Source organism: Trichomonas vaginalis, chromosome IV (genome assembly GCF_026262505.1).
Source record: "Trichomonas vaginalis G3 chromosome IV, whole genome shotgun sequence".
NCBI lineage: Eukaryota > Parabasalia > Trichomonadida > Trichomonadidae > Trichomonas > Trichomonas vaginalis.
In genome coordinates, this window is record NC_067206.1 from 10,782,856 (window position 1) to 10,802,132 (window position 19,277).

General features: G+C 36.2%; 17 protein-coding genes and 3 pseudogenes across 20 annotated transcripts, besides 1 other annotated feature; 10 read left to right on the plus strand and 10 right to left on the minus strand.

Moving 5' to 3' along the window:
* Positions 1-18,862: part of a mobile genetic element that runs on past the window's edge.
* Positions 1,125-1,995, plus strand: TVAGG3_0067760 (annotated as a pseudogene). The gene has a single exon. A coding segment is annotated over exon 1 (871 nt).
* TVAGG3_0067770 (integrase core domain containing protein family) lies at positions 2,456-3,118 on the minus strand (the record flags this gene model as incomplete). The annotated part of the gene is made up of 1 exon (XM_051221557.1): positions 2,456-3,118. The coding sequence occupies one exon, from the start codon at positions 3,116-3,118 to the stop codon at positions 2,456-2,458; it is 663 nt and encodes a 220-aa protein (XP_051106543.1).
* TVAGG3_0067780 (uncharacterized protein) lies at positions 3,303-3,656 on the minus strand (the record flags this gene model as incomplete). The annotated part of the gene is made up of 1 exon (XM_001322632.2): positions 3,303-3,656. One exon carries the CDS (start codon positions 3,654-3,656, stop codon positions 3,303-3,305), a length of 354 nt encoding a protein of 117 aa, XP_001322667.2.
* Positions 3,692-4,273, plus strand: TVAGG3_0067790 (uncharacterized protein; the record flags this gene model as incomplete). Its single annotated transcript, XM_051221558.1, has 1 exon — positions 3,692-4,273. One exon carries the CDS (start codon positions 3,692-3,694, stop codon positions 4,271-4,273), a length of 582 nt encoding a protein of 193 aa, XP_051106544.1.
* Positions 4,381-4,755, minus strand: TVAGG3_0067800 (uncharacterized protein; the record flags this gene model as incomplete). The annotated part of the gene is made up of 1 exon (XM_051221559.1): positions 4,381-4,755. One exon carries the CDS (start codon positions 4,753-4,755, stop codon positions 4,381-4,383), a length of 375 nt encoding a protein of 124 aa, XP_051106545.1.
* On the plus strand, positions 4,985-5,672 carry TVAGG3_0067810 (phage tail repeat-like family; the record flags this gene model as incomplete). The annotated part of the gene is made up of 1 exon (XM_051221560.1): positions 4,985-5,672. A coding segment is annotated over one exon (688 nt), but the record flags the coding sequence as incomplete, so codon positions are not given.
* Positions 6,426-6,633, minus strand: TVAGG3_0067820 (annotated as a pseudogene). Its single transcript has one exon. A coding segment is annotated over exon 1 (208 nt).
* Positions 6,721-7,060, minus strand: TVAGG3_0067830 (uncharacterized protein; the record flags this gene model as incomplete). The annotated part of the gene is made up of 1 exon (XM_001292999.2): positions 6,721-7,060. A coding segment is annotated over one exon (340 nt), but the record flags the coding sequence as incomplete, so codon positions are not given.
* Positions 7,541-7,945, plus strand: TVAGG3_0067840 (uncharacterized protein; the record flags this gene model as incomplete). Its single annotated transcript, XM_001293000.1, has 1 exon — positions 7,541-7,945. One exon carries the CDS (start codon positions 7,541-7,543, stop codon positions 7,943-7,945), a length of 405 nt encoding a protein of 134 aa, XP_001293001.1.
* On the minus strand, positions 8,003-8,209 carry TVAGG3_0067850 (uncharacterized protein; the record flags this gene model as incomplete). The annotated part of the gene is made up of 1 exon (XM_001293001.1): positions 8,003-8,209. The coding sequence occupies one exon, from the start codon at positions 8,207-8,209 to the stop codon at positions 8,003-8,005; it is 207 nt and encodes a 68-aa protein (XP_001293002.1).
* Positions 8,547-8,990, minus strand: TVAGG3_0067860 (uncharacterized protein; the record flags this gene model as incomplete). The annotated part of the gene is made up of 1 exon (XM_001286482.2): positions 8,547-8,990. The coding sequence occupies one exon, from the start codon at positions 8,988-8,990 to the stop codon at positions 8,547-8,549; it is 444 nt and encodes a 147-aa protein (XP_001286483.2).
* Positions 10,834-10,944, minus strand: TVAGG3_0067870 (uncharacterized protein; the record flags this gene model as incomplete). The annotated part of the gene is made up of 1 exon (XM_051221561.1): positions 10,834-10,944. A coding segment is annotated over one exon (111 nt), but the record flags the coding sequence as incomplete, so codon positions are not given.
* Positions 11,099-11,839, minus strand: TVAGG3_0067880 (keratin-associated protein family; the record flags this gene model as incomplete). The annotated part of the gene is made up of 1 exon (XM_051221562.1): positions 11,099-11,839. A coding segment is annotated over one exon (741 nt), but the record flags the coding sequence as incomplete, so codon positions are not given.
* Positions 12,315-12,701, plus strand: TVAGG3_0067890 (uncharacterized protein; the record flags this gene model as incomplete). Its single annotated transcript, XM_051221563.1, has 1 exon — positions 12,315-12,701. One exon carries the CDS (start codon positions 12,315-12,317, stop codon positions 12,699-12,701), a length of 387 nt encoding a protein of 128 aa, XP_051106549.1.
* On the plus strand, positions 13,356-13,916 carry TVAGG3_0067900 (organellar and viral DNA polymerase type B; the record flags this gene model as incomplete). The annotated part of the gene is made up of 1 exon (XM_001291668.1): positions 13,356-13,916. The coding sequence occupies one exon, from the start codon at positions 13,356-13,358 to the stop codon at positions 13,914-13,916; it is 561 nt and encodes a 186-aa protein (XP_001291669.1).
* On the plus strand, positions 13,949-14,828 carry TVAGG3_0067910 (annotated as a pseudogene). Its single transcript has one exon. A coding segment is annotated over exon 1 (880 nt).
* TVAGG3_0067920 (organellar and viral DNA polymerase type B) lies at positions 15,491-16,363 on the plus strand (the record flags this gene model as incomplete). The annotated part of the gene is made up of 1 exon (XM_001286357.2): positions 15,491-16,363. The coding sequence occupies one exon, from the start codon at positions 15,491-15,493 to the stop codon at positions 16,361-16,363; it is 873 nt and encodes a 290-aa protein (XP_001286358.2).
* TVAGG3_0067930 (uncharacterized protein) lies at positions 16,368-16,607 on the minus strand (the record flags this gene model as incomplete). The annotated part of the gene is made up of 1 exon (XM_001282997.2): positions 16,368-16,607. The coding sequence occupies one exon, from the start codon at positions 16,605-16,607 to the stop codon at positions 16,368-16,370; it is 240 nt and encodes a 79-aa protein (XP_001282998.2).
* Positions 16,641-17,090, plus strand: TVAGG3_0067940 (uncharacterized protein; the record flags this gene model as incomplete). Its single annotated transcript, XM_001282998.2, has 1 exon — positions 16,641-17,090. One exon carries the CDS (start codon positions 16,641-16,643, stop codon positions 17,088-17,090), a length of 450 nt encoding a protein of 149 aa, XP_001282999.2.
* TVAGG3_0067950 (uncharacterized protein) lies at positions 17,111-17,753 on the plus strand (the record flags this gene model as incomplete). Its single annotated transcript, XM_051221564.1, has 1 exon — positions 17,111-17,753. A coding segment is annotated over one exon (643 nt), but the record flags the coding sequence as incomplete, so codon positions are not given.
* Positions 18,863-19,277: the final 415 nt, after the last annotated feature.

Below are 19,277 nucleotides of genomic sequence, written 5' to 3' on the forward strand. Positions count from 1 at the left end.
AAAATTGGTTAGACGAAGAAAAGCGAAAAGAAAAGGCTGCAATTGATGTTGCACTAGATAAAAACTCACCACCACAGACACTTGGTGGTTACATGTTAAAGAAAGACAACATTCAAAGACAAGAACGTGCATTGAGTGTTGCCAGAGAACAAGCACAAGAAGAGAAGAAAATAGTTGAAGGAGAAGCTTCAAATAGAGGTGGTCCAGGAACTTACCAAGGATCAAACTATCCAGCAGAGAAAGCCTCGAGTGATAATGTTGTCTCAAGAGCTACTGATTTAGTTATCCATGGTATTCTAACTGGTGCAACAACTGTTGGTAGTGCTATTGGAACCGGTGTTGACACTGTTGTTGATACTGTAAGAACTGTTACAAATCCTACACCTGAAGATAGGAAGGAAGAATTTCTTACTCTTAATACAAAGGCAAAACCAGGGATATGGATGGGTCGTGGAATTTTAAATGCTGGTAGTGCTATTGGCAATGGTGCTTCAGCGGTAGGGGGATGGCTCGGAAGAACAGCAACATCAACCGCAAATGGAATACTAACAGGTGCCAAATCACTTGGTAATTGGGCTGATGATAAGTATACAAAATATTATGAAGAAAAAGCTCGTAAGGCTAAGGAAGAAGCTGAACGAAAGGCGAAAGAAGAAGCTGAACGTAAAGAACTAGAGGAGCTTAAGAAGAAAGAAAAAGCTCGTAAGGCTAAGGAAGAAGCTGAACGAAAGGCGAAAGCAGCAACAACACCATCTCCATCGCCATCTCCATCTCCTTCACCATCACCATCTCCATCGCCATCTCCTTCACCAACACCATCAATAGCGGTTCCTGTGAGACGATTTGGTGCATGGGGTGCTGATTTAGTCAAAGATGCTGCACAAGGAATTGGAAAGGAACTGAAGAACGCAACATTAGGTACAATAGAGCGTTTTGGTAATCTTACGGATTACACAATTAGATCAGCTGATAATCTTTTATATAACCAGACTACTGATAACGGTACTGATGAATTGGCTGTAAACGGACTAGCATCAATTAAGAAATCAGTAGAAGATAAATACGATGAATGGAAAAAGAATATTAAGGGTGAATATAATAAGTATGCATATCCTGAAGAACATATGAAGTTAGAGCTTACCAGACTAAGAGCAAAATATGGTAATGAAACAACAAATACTACAACGCAAACGACGAAAGCTGACAGAAAGATTGATGACACTACTACTCCAACTCCACCTCCAAAGAAAGAAACTCCAACACCAACTCCTGCAATGGCGAACATCACAACAATTGCTCCAAGAGTTCCAACAGGAGAAGGTATATCAGGAAATGTTTCAACTACTCATAACATTACTGGAGCAGCTAATGTTTCAGCAGTTGAGCAACCTGTTGTTAATGTAACTCAGGAAAACGCTACTGAAACATCAACACCAAGACAGGATGTAAATAATGAACGTCCAGAAGTTAAGGAGGTTGCAAAAGCATACCTGGAGAAAAATACTACACAAGTTCTTGAAGCAGAAAAGCATCTCAATTCAGACAAAACTCCAACACCAACTCCTGAAGCAACTCCAACACCATCTCCAACTCCTGAAGCATCAGTTCCTCCAGCAATTGGTGGAAATATACCTTCAGTACCACCATGGCAGAAATTTTATGGATTGTTTAAAGGAGCGAATAAGGTAATGGATGCTGCTGAGAATCTCCAAAAGTTCAAGAATGAAGTCGCAACTGGTGCAAAGGAAATAGAAGAGAATGATAAACAAGCTGCAGAACAAGCTAAACAACAAGCTGAAGCAACTAAACAAGCAGCAGCTCCTAAACAATCTATATCTAAGTCTCAGAGACAAGGTCCTGACCCAAGTGCTAAAGTCAAACAGAATCCAACACCACCTGCAGCAGAGAAGTCCAAGAAGGATAAATCAAAGAAGGACAAAGACAAAAGAAGATAAACAAAGAAGATAAGGACAAGAAGAAAGATAAGGATAAGAAAAATCGTCAAAAGATAAAAAACATAAAAATTTATCCAGTAAGAAATGAGTCAAGTCATTAAAGCATCAACTAAACAAAAGTGGTTAACTGAATATATAAAAGATGGTAAGGTTCCTGATGGATATTATGTACATACAATGAAAGACGGACGTGTACAGTTCCGTAAAGTCAAGCAACCTCTCAATGATGAACAGATCAGAAGGAAGATCTCATTGTATGAAACAAAAATAAAGGACTTACAAGCTAAACTCGAAACCCACGATACTTCTCAAGAAAACTAGGCATATCTTTAACATGACCTTCATTAATATTTTTCCTCCAATACTGTACTTCCATTTGTGACAACCTGTTTGGATTACCTTCACGCATACCTCTACCTGTCACTTTTCCTGTATTTTCGTTCTCAAACGTAACATCATACTTTACATCATTACCGACAAGTTCATGACCATCAATACTTTTAACAGCACCGTGTCTTCCTTGATCTAAAGTTTCTCCTTGCTTTAATCCATGATCTAATCCATGGATATCTTGCAACACTTCCATCTTTTGCTCTTAACAAGTATGCACTTGTATCAACTGAATCAACTGTATAATAAGAAGGATCAAGATGTCTTCTTTGTTGGTTACCTTTACCCCATGTTCTTGGTTCAACTATGACTTGAACTTTTTGACCAGGTCTTAAGTTATAAAGGTTATTTTTTCTGACATACTCTTCTTTCAATCTTTGCTTCTTTATATATTCCTCATTATCCTTTTCTGTGAAATCATCAGGCTTTTGTTGTGTGCTTGAATGATATTCAGTGTTGTAGTCATTAATAATTTGTCTCATTGTATCTGCAGTGAAAGGTGGTGTTTTATCACCTTCTTTGAGGTTTAACTTCATATGTAACATAGTTCTAATAGTTCTACAGAACCTATTAATAATACCTAGTATGTTATGATTGTATTTCTGTGTCGTCATGTGCTCAATGTTATGACTGACCAACAGATCTCGAACATTTTGTGTCGTATAAGCTGGGTCTTCATCACTAGTAAGTATTGTAGGCTTCATTTCACCTGTAGCTTGTGAAATGAACTTCTGCATTGCACTTAGAACATTGTTTGAGTTCTTTTCACTCATTGGGAACGCATAACCTTTTCTACTGTTTACATTGATGAACAAAAGAAAATATGGTGGTGTTCCACCAGGATTCTCAAATGTATCGAATTGATAAGCTCCCATATCAGTTGAATATATTGGTAGCATCAAATCCTCTTGTATTAAAGTTTTTTCTTGTTTACCAACAGTCATTTTTTTATTAACGTTAAAGTCTTACAGGCATTGAGTAATCGCTATAACCATCATGGTCTGCGAATTCATGTAATCTTGATGCATCAGGTTCTTTCTTCGTTGGTGCATGAAACCTTGCTTCATCATAAAGGTTCATATAATGGTTTGTCACGTTTGGGGTAGACCCAATTTTTGCATATTGAGGATATGAGTAATGATACACTAAGTTGAACCCATTACTACCATCATCAACATATATCTTTGGTGGAGGTTGTCTTATTAAATTCCTTCCTCTTGGGGCTTTGAGTTGGACGATCTGATCTAGATCATTGTAAACAACTCCTGTTGCAGTATATTCTGTGTTGTTCTCTGGGTTAATGTTCGTCATTTATATGAGAATAAAACAATTTTTACTCATAACAAATGAGATCGAAGTCAATTCTTTATGGTGCAGCTAATCTTCCAATTGAACCAACAAGCAATGTTGATTCAAGAACAACTAATAACATTGTGATAAAGAACTATCCATCTGGTACAGTAAGTGATGCTCCAACAGAGATAAAAAAAGAGGAAACAACTACGAACTCAGAAGCACCAATGTATCCTCCTCCTTTAAGTCCATTAACTTCCAACCTGACCTCATCGAGATCTGTGGAGACTTCATCGAGGATTGGTGTAGAAGAGTATTTACTTAGTATATACCAGAAGATACTTCTAGACCAAGACAAAGAGCTCTTTTCTAACTTAGTGAGCAAAGATCAGATCTTACTACCTAAGCCAGACTTGGAAGAAGTTGTTCACAGAATGACTGGGTTCAAGTGTGAAATAGATTTATTGGACCCAGACATTACATGCTGTGGTATTCCACCACCTTTCTCAAAAATAGCTCAGATCAGAATCATTGATGAGAACAATATTGCTCAAGAGTTTAAGTATGCATATAATGCTCAATATACTGAGTTAATAAGTAGGTATAATTTATGTCTTAAGTATGTTATTGTTTAACCAAAAAATTTTTTATCTAATGTTAAATATGGTTGTTCAAACAAGAACAAAAGCACAAATGTTTCAAGACTTACTCAATAAAACTTAACGTTTACTCAAAATTATTTTTAGTACTTTTCGACGTACTCCTTGATCTTGTCAAGAGCTTCGAGCATCCGCTTCTTTGCATTGTACTTGGCGAGGATGGCTTGCTCAATGGTGAGCTCGAAGGCTTCTTTACCGATCGGCTGGTGATCGCGAAGATCTGTGAGTGCATCAAGAGCTGCAGTGTACTCTGATGGTAAATGGGAGCCATCTAGTAATGGGTACAAAATGAGCATGTACTCCTGTAGTAAGTTCTCCTGTTTCAAGCGGGACTTGAACTCTTCGCGGAGATCTTGAAGCTTTTGGAGCTTCTCAGTGGCTTGAAGGTATTCAATGATGACCTTCTCTTGTTCCTCAAGTGTTGATGGGAGGAAGTGGACATAAGCTGTTGGCTTCATCAAAAATGAAGTGGTCATGACACTTTTTCAATTAATGTCCGAGCCATACAGTGATGTCGAAGCAGCACATGAACCAAAGAAGAAGTCTTGCTGGGAAAAGACAAAGATTGTTGGTAACGCAATCCTAGCCATTTGTGTTGTTTTGAACTTGATCGTACTTCTGATCTTGTTCTACAAACTCAACAGAGGTTATTGTCTCAAGTAAACACTTATTTTTATTACCATATAAATGATTTTTACCAAACCTCCTTTACCTTTCATAGGTAATAAGTCTAAGATCAGGAAAGATCTTATCGACATACTCAAAGACATCAAAGGGGATTATGTCTTCGTTGACCTCTTTGGTGGTTCTCTCTATATCTCTCATTTGTTGCATATTATGTTCCCAAAAGCAACGATCATAGCTAACGACTATGATAACTACGTTGATAGACTGAAACACATTCATGACACGAATGAAATACTTAAGGAACTTAAGGAGAGAATAAATGTTAAGCCAGATGAGAAAATTCCTACTGATCAGAAAGAGATCGTCAGAGAAGTTATAAGTAAAGCTCCATACATAGACTGGGATACATTATGTTCACGTCTTCTCTATTCTGGAGCATACAAATACTATGATCTTGACACATTAATGAAGAAAGTGTTATACCTCAGATATACTAACTTATTTGGTGAAAACATAGATGACTATCTTGAAGGTTTAACTATTGTTCATAAAGATTGGAGAATACTCTTCAATGAGTATAAAGATCTTCCCAATGTTTTCTTTATATGTGATCCTCCATACTTCCATACTTATTCTATACAGTATGGAGATGAATGGACTCTTAAAGATACTGTAGAAACCTTTGATGTCCTTAATTATCCATCTATTTACTTCAGTAGTGATAAATCTTATACAGAAGAACTTATAGAGATATTGACAAAAAGATATGGAGAGAAATTTTCTATGAGAAAGCATGTTATAGATAGAGGTTTAATTAATCCTAACACTCAGAAAAAAATGAAGTAATATATGTCACTTTTTCTTAATGGAGAAGAGAAAGATCAAGAAGATAATAGTTGATGAGGGAACTGAAGAAGCGACGACATTCATCTTTGACGACGGAAAGCTCACATTCGTTGATAAAAATGGACAACACTTACACAGAAAGAGACCAAGAAAATTTTTAGATCTCCCAAAAGCTAGGAAACCAAAGGAACCATTTCCAGTACCAGACGTCCAAGAACCAGAGAGACTTTTGATACCAAAACCTGTGGTTGACAAATATGATCCAGATCAGTTCTTCCCAAAAATACCAAAGTTAGAATAAAAACTCCTTTATTTCTTTAGTATTATATAATAAGTCTATTAGTAAGCTCTGTTCTCGTTCTGTTCTGGTATTTTGTCTTTTCATGGTCTCGCATAATAAGATCATGAACTTTTTCTTGAGATACTCGAAGAGCTGAGGTAAGTTATCATATTCTGGATATGTAGGAAGCATCCCTGCTATCGTAAGTGTTGTATCAATAAGGATTGGACTTATATCGGAAAAGTCGAGATCTGGAGTAGAATAAGAAGGTAAGTCTCTTACATGTAGGTAGTCATTATATGCTTTACGCATGAGACTGAGTTTCTGGAGCACAACTATGAGACTTTGGTTCTGACGTTCAAGTTTGCTTAAAGTTCTCTCCAAGCTTCTGTAATAAACGTCAACCTCTTAAGAGTGATATTTTTGCATTGATCTCGGAGATCTTTTCTTGAACTTCACCAAGTTTGACCTTAACTGACGTTTGAGCTCCCATCATGTTTTCATCAAGGTCATTCTCTATGTCATCAATGATATCTTCCCATGGAGTCTTGTTTTCATCATTGATCTTAACGTGAACACTCATGAAAAAAATTCAAAAGTATTTGTAAATGAATGTTTTACTCTTGAGCTTCTTCTTCTCAACTCGTCTGTAGGGTTAATGTGCCATCACGTTCGACCAGAAGGTTCTGCTCAGGTCTGTCAAGGAGCTGTCTGTAGGTCGTGAAGGTTTCAACGAGTCCTTGGTAAGGAGTTTGGAGATCAACATCGACCCATGGGTGTTTGCGTAAGAAAGCAGCAAGGCTTTCACGCTTGGAGTCAATGACATCTTTCTTATTGGTTAATCCTTCTTCAAAGCTAAGGATTACTCCTGCAGTTGCTTCAAGTCTTTGGATCTGGCGTCTGGAAACCTTGGTGAGTTGTCTTCTCTTCTCGTTTCCAAATACATGCAGGAGATATGCAGAAACTACTTCATTAAGTTCGATTAAACAAATTGGATGAAGATCAGTCATGGCTTTTGTAAAGCTGTCTTTTGTAAAGCAGTCTTTTGTAAAGCAATCTTTTGTAAAGCAGTCTTTTGTAAAGCAATCTTTTGTAAAGCAAGCTTTTGTCAAGACGTCTTTTGTAAAGCAAGCTTTTGTCAAGCAAAAGTATTCAATTTTGTGAGAAAATGCTATTGTAAAGCAATCTTTTGTAAAGCAAGCTTTTGTCAAGACGTCTTTTGTAAAGCAATCTTTTGTAAAGCAAAAGTATTCAATTTTGTGAGAAAATGCTATTGTAAAGCAATCTTTTGTAAAGCAAGCTTTTGTCAAGACGTCTTTTGTAAAGCAATCTTTTGTAAAGCAAGCTTTTGTAAAGCAATTTTTTGTAAAGACATAACCGACGACCAAATGTCCCAAGACGGTACAACACCAGCTCCAGCATCACCAACACCAGATATGATGGCAATGATGATGTAGATGATGCAACAGCAAACCCAGCTTATACAGCAAATGCAGGAAAAGAAAACTTTCAACAAACCTGCAAAGAACTCACAAGATCTTGAAGCTGGACTCAATGCTCTCAGGAATGACTACAAGAGAGAGCAGATGACGTTTAGGAAGAAGGGTGATGAAGATTATGATAATGATCCGATCGAGGAAGACGAGATCAAGTCCACTGCATCCACAAAGACCCTCCAGGATGAAAGAGATGATGAGGGATTCCTTACCAAGTCTCAAAGACTCTTTGTCCTTGAGTTCTTCACGCTCTCTGCCTTGAGATCTATGAGGAATTGGAAAGGTCGTGTTCCAATGGGCTCCAACAAGCGTGAAATACTCATGAGTGCAGTACCACTCATTAAGACAAAAGTCCAACTCATGGACTTTATCCTTTCCGCTTATCCCGACGAGATCTAAGATCTGATCAAAGTAAAAACATACATTTATGAGCTAAGCTCAGTAATAATTAGTTGTTTATTCTTTCTTCTCATACTTCTGTGCAAGGTTTCCACGGAAGAACTCAAGCAACATTTGGATCTTTCCAAGCTTTCGACCTTCTTTTTCGAGGTCATCCTGGTAAGCATGGAATGCGTCAACGTGTGAGCTCGCATTCCATGCAGCAACAACAACCTCTTCTGCATCTTCTTTGCTGGCAAGTGGCATGAACTCGAATCCTTCCATTGGACCAAATAAAAAGTGACAAAAATGTCAATGAGACCCACTCGTTGCATAAATGACAAACCTGGTCCGGAGATGCAAATGTTCTTCTTAACACTCATGTCTGACCATAGGGAGTACGGTCATGAAGAGGTCATACAGATCTTCGATCAGTGTGTACCAAAACCTGAGAATCCAGACGAACTCTTCATGAAAATCTACTTGCTTCAATGGAGAGATGAGAGAACAGATATGAAACTCAGACCAATACCAATCTTTCTAGGTTTCTGCAATTACCTAGAACAAGCATACCAGATTAAAGGGTCTGACACCATCTTCCTCCAAAAATAAACTTTATCGTTTATAATGCATCAGGATCTACATCTATTTCTTCTGCTTCATCCTCAATGTCGATCTCTTCGACAGGTTTGATAGCAGCTTTGAGTAAGTTCTTACCCATTGTCTTAAGTTCAACTGGGTTATATTCTTTGTCTTTACTCTTTGTTGATTTCGTGAGATCTACATATAAACAATAACTTTTAGTCTTGTCAAGGTTTATTCTCGCTGAGAAATGGTCAGGAATGTTTATAGCTATCTTTTCAAACTTAAGTAAATTAGCTAAACCTTCATTTGTGTATTTCTGCTTATCGACAAAGATCATGATCGGACTTGCACTATAACCATACTTTCCTTGACGTAATGTTTGTGGTAAGCATATAAGTAGTCTCTTTGCTGTTTTATTTTGCTTCTTCACTTCATCTACTAACTGTTGGATCTTAAAGAACTTCAAATGATGTTCAGACATCTTTATATACCTGATAAAAAGTTCAGATAAAAAATAATTAGCTATATTTTTATTAGTGCATAAATGAGTCTTTCTTTGAGATTTTCTGATGAAGATCTAACTTTGGTAAGATCTTTAAAAGATGATGAAAACATTCTTTCTGTCATTGATGAAGAAAAGAAGTACTTCAGTAATGATGTAAAAATAGAGCTACTCATTCATACTGAGAAACAGTTTGTGATCGTGATCTTGAGTTAAGCAGCTCTGAACCATGCGAATACAGTCACAAATGGTGGCATATAATCTGCACCCGAGCCTGTTGGATTTGTTGTGAAAGTGTGTGAATGATTTCCTGTGGTTCCACAGAAAATACCTGCGCTTGAATCTACTGGGTCACTTGAAATATCATATCTATGCATTCCCTGTCTATCCGAACCTGCTGCAAGATTTGTATAACCTCTTTTTGTTATTGAATGTGAATGACTACCTGTTGTGTTTGTAGTTCCTGTATGAGTGTGCGGTGGAAGGTTTGCTTCTTTAATTTTCTTTGAACCACCGGCTTGTTTTGAATTATTAGTACAATATAAGAATTTGTCTACAATCTGCTTCCATTCACCAAAACCCAGAACTGTTGCTGGATTTGTTGAGTTCATTGACGTATAAATAGAACCAACAGGATATATGGTTTCAAGAATCTGAGTCTTTAATGTTTGAAGCTCTGTTTTATCTGCTTTCTTATCTAACATTGTTGGTAGTTCATATGCTTCAAAGTTTCTGGCATGATCTTCAATGTTCATACATCTGTTATCTAAATTGTTTAGTGTATCTTTTACGCTTGTACTTGGATTCTCTAAAGGTGCACTTGAACCAAGGGTATAGTTCAATATTATGTCGTCTGTTCTAACAGTTGAGAAGGATTTATGTGTATGTTCTTTATCTGCTTTCTTATCTAACATTGCTGGTAGTTCATGTGTTTCAAAGTTTCTGGCATGACCTTCAATGTTCATACATTTACTATTTAAGGAGTTTAGTGTATCTTTTACGCTTGTACTTGGATTCTCTAAAGGTGCACTTGAACCAAGGGTATAGTTCAATATTATGTCATCAGCTCTTATTTTCTTGATTTGAACTGGTTGGTCATTATCAGCTCCTATTTTATTGATTATAACAGGTTTGTCTTCTCTTTAACGAATTGATTTAACTGTCAAAGGTTCAGTGAACTCATTATTTTTCAAAGGAATCAATGTTGTATTGATGTTTTCACCATTAATATATACTTCTTTTGCATCAATACCAGATGGGAATGAAACTCTTTCATTAACTTTAACTGTTGTACCATCACCTGGGTACATATCTTTCTCTGGACCTTTGATTGTCTTAAGTATGACAGACTGTGGTAAAGTATATTCTTTAGATGTAACTTTACGGATCTCTTCGTCAACATAACTTTTGTCAGCTTTGTTTGCAATCTCAAGTGCAGTTCTTCCTCCATTATTTTTGTTCTCCTCAACTTTCTTCGCTAATTCAGCAAGCGAACAAAAGATGTAATCTATCCCTTGAAACTCTTTATCTAAAGTAATACTATTAGTACTGATTGAATCATTTACACTCTTGATGAATTCTACAAATGATGGATATAATTCACGAAGTTTAACAATAACAGTTGGAACATTAAGGTCAACTTGATCTTCTTTCTTATCATCTGCATCTTTTGGTATTGCACGTAACCAAGCAGTACCTAATTGCCAATACATTCTCGCGTTATGTATGGTAAAACCTACAGCAGATTTCGCGTTTGTCAATACAGTAGTAACAAGATTTTTGAAACCTAGAACAAAACCACCTTTACCACCAGGTATTAACTCTAAAGCTGCAGTGACTGTTTGAATACCATCTCTTGCACCAATAAAAGTCCATAATGCATCAATTTGACCTTGTAATGATATCCATGAGGCTGCAGTAGCACCGGCGTTTGCTATGTCAAAGATGAATGATAAAGGATTGAATTTAAGACCAGATTCTTTATCTTTGACAACTTCAACGAAGTCATTGATATTTTTCTTCAAGTATTCCTTAGTGAGAATAACACCATCACCAGCAATACCAGTAGCTTTAGTCTTTCCTTCAGCATCAAATGTGATTGGTTTCTTCAATAAAATAACTTCTGGTGTTGTACTGATACTATCATTAGTGGAGAAAAATTCTCCGACATGACTTGCTAAGTATTCTTTCGTCAATAATGTTCCATCACCAACAATACCAGTTGCTTTTGGACCATCTTCTGTGAATGTCAATGGTTTCTTTAACATAACTTTATCTAAGTATATTGCAATACCACTATTTTGTACTTGTTCATGACCTAATATATAAGCAAATGCTGTGTTTAAAGCATTATACAATGTATCTTCTTTAAATGTTAAATGACTGTTTTCAATCATTGGTATATTGAACAGTGTAGACCTTGGATCAAAATGAACTCCATGGTCAATCGATAATAACCGTTTGACATGATATATTATAGTCTCTAATGCTTCATTAATATTTACCTCACGAGTTTCTTGCAAACCATTACTCGCCATACATGAAAACATATAGTCCTTATCAGTTCTGAAGAATGGAGCATCTAAATAATTATTCTCAACTCTTGTCACACGATTCTGCAACTCTTGAAGGTATTGACTTATGTCTGTTTCAACAATTGTACCATCTGGTTGCTCGATAGGTAATATACCTGGACCAATGGTAATGTCTTCATCATCAGCACCTTCTTTATGTATGACTAAAGCGTTATCAGTAATTCTCAGAGAATATTCTTTATATTGAAGTACGCTAGACTTATAACATTCATATGCATATGGAACAACACTCATTCTTTTACTACATATAAAAATGATGTATTATCTACAATCGACTGATCCTAATAACTACGGGACAATACAGTTTCAAGCAGATCCTAACATGGGGCATCCAAGTAAGATAAAGATGAGAGTAAAAAGTGTCAGTACTATGGCGAACTTTATTGTTTGTGACGAAACAGATTATTTTGTCTTACAGTTAGACGAAAATGGAGAAGAAAAGGTGTGTACATTTAAGTCAGCTCTTTCATTTGATATGGATACAATTGTATCAAAACTACAAGCGATTGTAACAAAACAGTTTGATTATTATAACAAGAAAAAAGGTCAACATAATGTAACAGTTTCACTCAGTACTACGAATCAAATAAAATTTACGTCACAGGACGTAGGACACAAATTTTATTTAAAAGATGCTTCACATAGAGCAAAGCTTATTTTAGGTGCATATGGAATAGAACTACCTATTGTACATAATTATTATCTACAAATGCCAAAACCACCTATGCTCAACTTCGGGTATCAGTTATATCTTCGTTCATCAATGTCTGTCATCTCTGGGTTCAATAATATTGACCAAGTTGATGATCGAAGAAAGATCATGTACAGATCTACATGTTATAACATCAATGAGTTCTGGATACCTGGTAAACCTCTTATATGTAAGGAATCCTCACCATGGATAGATGCATTTCCTTGGGAACTAACTAATGTTACGTTTACTTTAGTTGACTTCCAAGATCAGCCTGTACGATTATTGTCACCAATGTTTATGGTGATAGAGATTAAACCAGATAAGCCAGAAGTTAGAGAAACCAATGATATTAGTGATGATGATACAGAATCTTCGTACGATTATGATTACGATGACGATTAAAAAAATAACGTATATTTTTTATCGGTTATAAAAGACCAACATGCTCAATGCTATAAAAGGATTAGTTAATAACCTTTCACCAGAAGATAAGAAAGGTATGCTTGATATGTTTGGGATCAAAATGTCTAAGAAAGCTAAAGACATTACCAATAAATTAGCTCTGGCAATTAAGAATCAAGGAGGTACAGGAAGTGCAGCAGATATTTTCAAGAATGCTAAGAGCTTCTATGATGACTACAATGGTGTCATGAGTGTTCCAGCTTCAAATTCCCCAGTTGCTTTAGATCACGATCAGAGATCTCATAATAGAGCGTTAATGGAGATGCAACCAATATACTCAGACCCTCCACCAAAGATTGATGAGAGCGAATTAGCATACAAAGAAATACAGAATGCCTTTTACGTTGTTAAGAACATTAATGGTCAAAAACTTCCTGATGAGAAATGGTTAGACCCAATAACTAAAGCAGGAGAAAGATTCATGATGTTTAACATTGATCAATACAGTCCAAGAGGAAAAGATTACTTCAACAAGATGTTTCCAAGAGTTATGGCAAAGTTCATTGGACAGATAGACCTTTTCAAACAGAAGTGGACATTCTATTACGACTTTGATGAGAAGAGAAACATTTTGCGTCTTTGAACATCAATACAATGGGATCATTAGTTCATCAGTTACTTAATGAAGCTCCAATAGCAGAAGTACAAGAATTAGCATCTAAAGTCCTTGAATCAAACTATGACTTCTTCCTTTGTAGTATTCCTTCGTTAAGGAAGATCGAGATCTTTGACTATACAGCTTATTCAGATGTTGATGCTTCTGCTTTGAGAAAAGGAACGCACACACCATATAAACTCACAGCTGAAGAACAAGTTATGTTAGATACGATGAGAGCAGCAGGTCAAGAAAAGATCGCACTCAAGATCATCAAACAAAACCATTCAAAGAAGAGAAACAGGTCACGTAATGGTCAGCTTTGGACATGGACATGCAAATTACCTATTAACTTAGAGAGGTATCAGATCTTCAACGAACTTAATGCAGAGACAGCAAAGAAGATGATGAAAGATTCATGTTTCATCTACGCTTGTATTCAAGCTGGTGTTGACGAAGCAACAATTAATCATATGAGGGAAATCGTTCGTGTCAAAGATTTTCCGATGTCAAAGATTAAGGTTATTGCCAAAGAAACAGGAATAAGGTTCCAAAGATGACAGTAGAGCTTTTATTAATGTATGACCACTACATGTTGAACGAAAAGCTTCCAATAAGTTCAATGTTCATCAAGAACTATGAAGATGTTTGTAAGTTGTGCAAGGATTGGACTTTAGAGAAGAAGATGTTAGTTAACAGAAGATATGAAACAAGGTATGCAATTAACTCAAAGTTAGTTACACCACTTGCAAAAGTCATTGAACTCTTGTTTGCTAACAATTATTTCGAACCAATTAGAACAGGAGAACTTTGCACATACTTCACAACAATGTATAATGAGAACCTTGAAGAAATGATTGACCTCACATACAATGAGCGTTATTGCGCAAGGGTGAAGAAAGATTGGAGTTCAGAGACGAAGAAAGACATGAAGTTCCCAAGAGAACATGTTTTCTTTGCTGACTTCGAAGCATCAACTGATGGAAACATTCACAAGCATACAACATTTGTTTCATGGAAGATGACGATGATGGTTATACATCAATTTGGGGAAGTGACTGTGCGTCAAAATTCCTCGAAGCTTTACCAGATAAGAGTTTAGTTTATTTCCACAACTTATCGTACGATGTCACTTTTCTCATGTCTCAGTTAGAAGAGATTACAGGAACTCCAATCATCAAAGGTTCACAACGATGCAGATACAAGGAAAGTACAAAGGAAAACTTCTCTGCTTCAAAGACTCTTATGCAATCATCTCAACTAAGTTGGAAAGATTCCCTGAAATGTTTCACCTCACTAGTGGTGAAAAAGAAGTTTTCCCATATAATTACTACACGGAAGAGTTAGTTAATACAACTAAAGTTGGTAACATCGATGATGCCATGAATCATGTCAAAGATATTGAAGCTTTTAATGAGAACATTGAGAAGATTGAAGATTGCAAGATTGATGATGAACACTTTGACATGGAAGTTTATTCGTCATTCTATTGCGGTCAAGATGTACGCATTTTACGAGATGGCTTTCTTAAGTTCCGCAATGACCTCATGACTGAGTTTGAAATAGATGCTTATGATTATGTTTCAATAAGTTCTATCTCAAACAAACTCTTTGAGAAGAGAGTATATTGGAAGAACGGTAATCTCTTTGATCTTGCAGGAAAACCTCGTGAATATATTTCCAAGTGTATTCAAGGAGGAAGATGCATGTAGCTGAGAACAAGAAGCAATACAATGAAGGAGAACTCATCACTGACTTCGATGCTGTATCATTGTATCCATCAGCAATTGCTAGACTTTACTGTTTAGAAGGAATTCCAAAAGTTATGACAGAAGAGATGAAGAGCAGTGAATACTTGTTGGAGCATCTCTTTGATGATGACCAAGCTGAACCAACAAAGGAAAAGTTCATCTCAGGATTTTACTGTCAGATCGAGATCTTGTCGATCGGTAAGAACTCAGCATTCCCATTGATTGTCGTCAATCCTGACATCAACCCTGACTTACATGTTGCCAGAAGTTCCAATACATGCTGCAAGATGTTCGTAGACCACATTACGCTTCAAGATCTGATCAAGTTCCAAGAGATCTCATGCAAAGTCATTGATGGATACTATTATGATGGAAAAAGGGACATGACAATAAGGAATGAAGTTAAGAAGCTCTTCGAATTACGTGCTAAGTATAAGAAGGAAGGTAATCCGATACAAGAGATCATCAAACTTCTTTTGAACAGTATCTATGGTAAGACGATATTGAAGCCCATTGACAAAAAGATTCGTTTCATCAAGGACAATAAGCTCACTGACTATATCATTAAGAACTATAATGACATACAGACAATAGAGTTCATCCCCGATTCCGAACTTTCATGTGTAAAGTCATTTAAACCTATCGTTCGTCACTTCAACTATTGTCCATTAGGCGTTTCAATCCTTTCTATGTCCAAACGAATCATGAATGAAGTATTCTTCACAGCAGAAGATTTAGGCTTGAAGTTGTTCTATCAAGATACCGACAGCTTACACTTGTATGAGAAAGACTTAAATGCTTTAGCAGAAGAATACAAGAGAAGGTATAACAGAGAACTCATTGGAAAAACACTGGGTCAATTTCATTCAGACTTTGCAGAGATTACTGCAGGACATATGTCTAAGGCACAAAGATCTATATTCGTTGGAAAGAAGACCTACCTCGACGAATTAACCAATGACCTCAAGGAAATTGCTTTCCACTGTCGAATGAAGGGAATCACACAGGACGTAATTGCACTTACTGCAAACCAAATGTTCCCAGATGCGATACAAGTACATTATGACGAGAAGAAAGGTTTGTTCTTCCCTGAGAAAGTTGGGGAAAAATATAGCATCGTAGAATTGTACAAATCTCTTTATGAAGGTGATGAGATAACCTTTGACTTGTGCATTGGTTCAAAACCATGCTTCAACAAAAATAAGGACTTCACTATTTCAACGAAGTCATCTTTTGAACGTAAGTTAAAGTTCTAAACACTTACTTATTATTTTTCTTAGCTTCTTCCTCTTCTCTCAATTTCTTTGCAATCATTCGTGGATTCTTTGCGCGTCCAGCTGCTAATGCAGCTAATTGTTTCTCTGTGAGTTTACGCTTTGGTTTAGCTGGTTTCTCTTCTTGTGTTTGTTCTTTTGGTTGTTCCTTTGGTTTGAGTTCATTAAGTATTTCTTCACGAAGTTCTTTCTTGAGTGCTTCTCTGTCGAAAGTATTCTCAGTCATTTTGTTAGGAGTAAAAATTTTATTAGGATAGAAATGACGTCAAAACTTTCACCAAGTGAAAAGCAATCAATCATATTGAATGAAGCTAAAGGAATACAACATCCATTATATTATGTTTGTCATATGAAGAATGGTTCAGTTCAAGTTAGAAAGAGAAAGGCACCATTGAATTCACCAGCTCCTGCCCCAGCTCCTGTTGTTCAAGAAGCTCCTAAAGTTGATGAGAAGAAAGAAGAAGAACAAGCATATACTAATAAAATGTTGTTAGAGATGATGACAAAGATATTAGAACGTAACAGTGTAGTTAATGAACCAAACATGGACCCAATTGAACGTGAGAAGGAAACTAAAGAGAATCAAGAATATGTTCAATCAATGGAAGAGAAAAGAATACACTTCGATGATGAACCAGAGCCTGAACCAGAACCTCCTAAACCTCAGCCACAAGTAAGACGAATAATCCCAAGAATAAGAAGATTGTAAATTTTTTATAGCTGAGAAAGATGTTGAACGATAACCTCAATACATACAGTATTGCTGATTCCATCAGACAAGTAAGATATTATTTCGATCAAGTTGATGGGGCAGTTCCTATTGGAGATACTAACCATAGATATGTCCCAACAAAAGTGCCAGCTATGCCGACAAATACTATTGATAACGGTTATATTACATTTAACATATCACCACCTGGTGAGAACATGATTGACTTATATAATACGTTCATTAGTGGTTATGTCGATGGTGAGTGCATAATTACAACAGAAACTGAACCAGCTGATGAAAAAGTTCCTAAATATGATGGTGAAGTATATAAAGAAAGAGCTGCTGAGACAGCAACTTCATCAAAAACTGAAACCGCTCCTACAGGATCAAATGTTACAGCAATTAAAGCAATTGATACTAAATATGCTGGTGGCAAATCATGTGCACATCTTCCAGCAATTTGGTTGGGATACATTGATTCATTCTATGCTGTTGAATCATATCAATTAATCGCTAATGGTAAAAGTGTTTATACACAAGATAATGCTAGAGAAGAAGGTTACATTACTTCTACTGCATCTACAACAGAAGCTATTAAGAAAGTTGATGTATTTAGTAAGGCTAGACATAAAGATGTTTTCAATAGATGTGATACAGTTCGTTCTGGACAGATTATTGAGTTCAATAAACCAATTAGTGGTGCAACTACATTAAAGTTCCACGTACCAATCAAGATTGACCTAAGAAGATTCCTAGTACTTAATAACATTAGATTCATTCCAGCGTTTGCTGGTAACTTACAACTTAAGGTTAAGTTCAGTATTGCTGGTATGGTTTGGACACCATTAAGTTATCAGGATATTCTACCATTACCGAACATGCAAGCCAATGTTACAAGCTATATTCCAATCACTAATCACTTCACTCCTATCTATGAAGGTATCAAAGTTATTGATACTGTAACTTGGACTGCCGATAAGAGTACGATATCATTTGGTACCAAGTTTATTAAGTTCGCTAAGAAGAATGCAAACTTCTTTGAAATGATTACATACTGTAACTCATTCTCTTTGGACCCTAACATCTATAGTGATTTGGTGGCAAGATATTCGGCAAAGACTCTAAACTTCCCAATCAAAAGAATTGACTGCATTACTATGGATGGTTCAATGGCTAAAGGTGCAGGAACTCCTTGTACATTCACGGCAGCATTTACTCCATTATATGTGAACACCATTTATACACTATTTAAGAAAACACCTAATTATAACACTACCTATGAAAATCCACTGTTTGAACAAATTCAACTGAACTGCGGTGCATATGGTAACATACCTGCTGAGGCTCAAGCATCTAATGATCCAATCTTCTATGAGATGCAGGCAAATGCTACTAACAATAATAACGATACTGTTGGCTTCAACTATGATGTCATGAGGTCTATCACAACCACATCAGTCCCTCAATTTGGAATCGAGTCAAATGACTTAGGTCATTACCTATGTGGATTCCCTTGCGAAACTGATTATACATTCCAACAGGGTCAGTTATCTAACTCACCTATTACATATAAGCTTACAGTTAAGCCAACAGCAGAGTCTATTAACTATACTGAGAAACCAGTGTTATGCTTCTTACGTCACGTTTGCCTCCCCATACAGATTAAACCGGTGGGACCACCTATCGTACTTCTCGACGATTATGATTTATCAGCCCCTGCTAGTGAATAAAGGTTAGTTTACATATGAACGTTTATTTTTACACATATATGCGTACATATGCGCGCCCGTATAGTGTCACTTTTCTGTCACTTTTTCATTGTGCCGGTGCCTGTAGCTGTAGGCTACAGGCGACGCACAATGTATACTGTACTCATCTCCAAAAAACTAAATTCTTCACAATTTTTTTAAAATTGAGAACATAAAAAACGTATGCATTCAATAATTTAAGATACTAACAAATATTACAAACTTCAAAATATCAGATATTAACGTTTTTCAATTAAAAAAATATTATTTTGCTTTTCAATTCGAACATAAATCTTAAATATTTTTAATTAATATCTGATTTACAGCATTATTATCCATTTATAAATCTGACAAATAAATGACAAAACCATCAGAAATAGTGTCACTTTTTGTCAAAAAGTGAAGTCACGCTATTTTTCATGCACAACATTCTTTT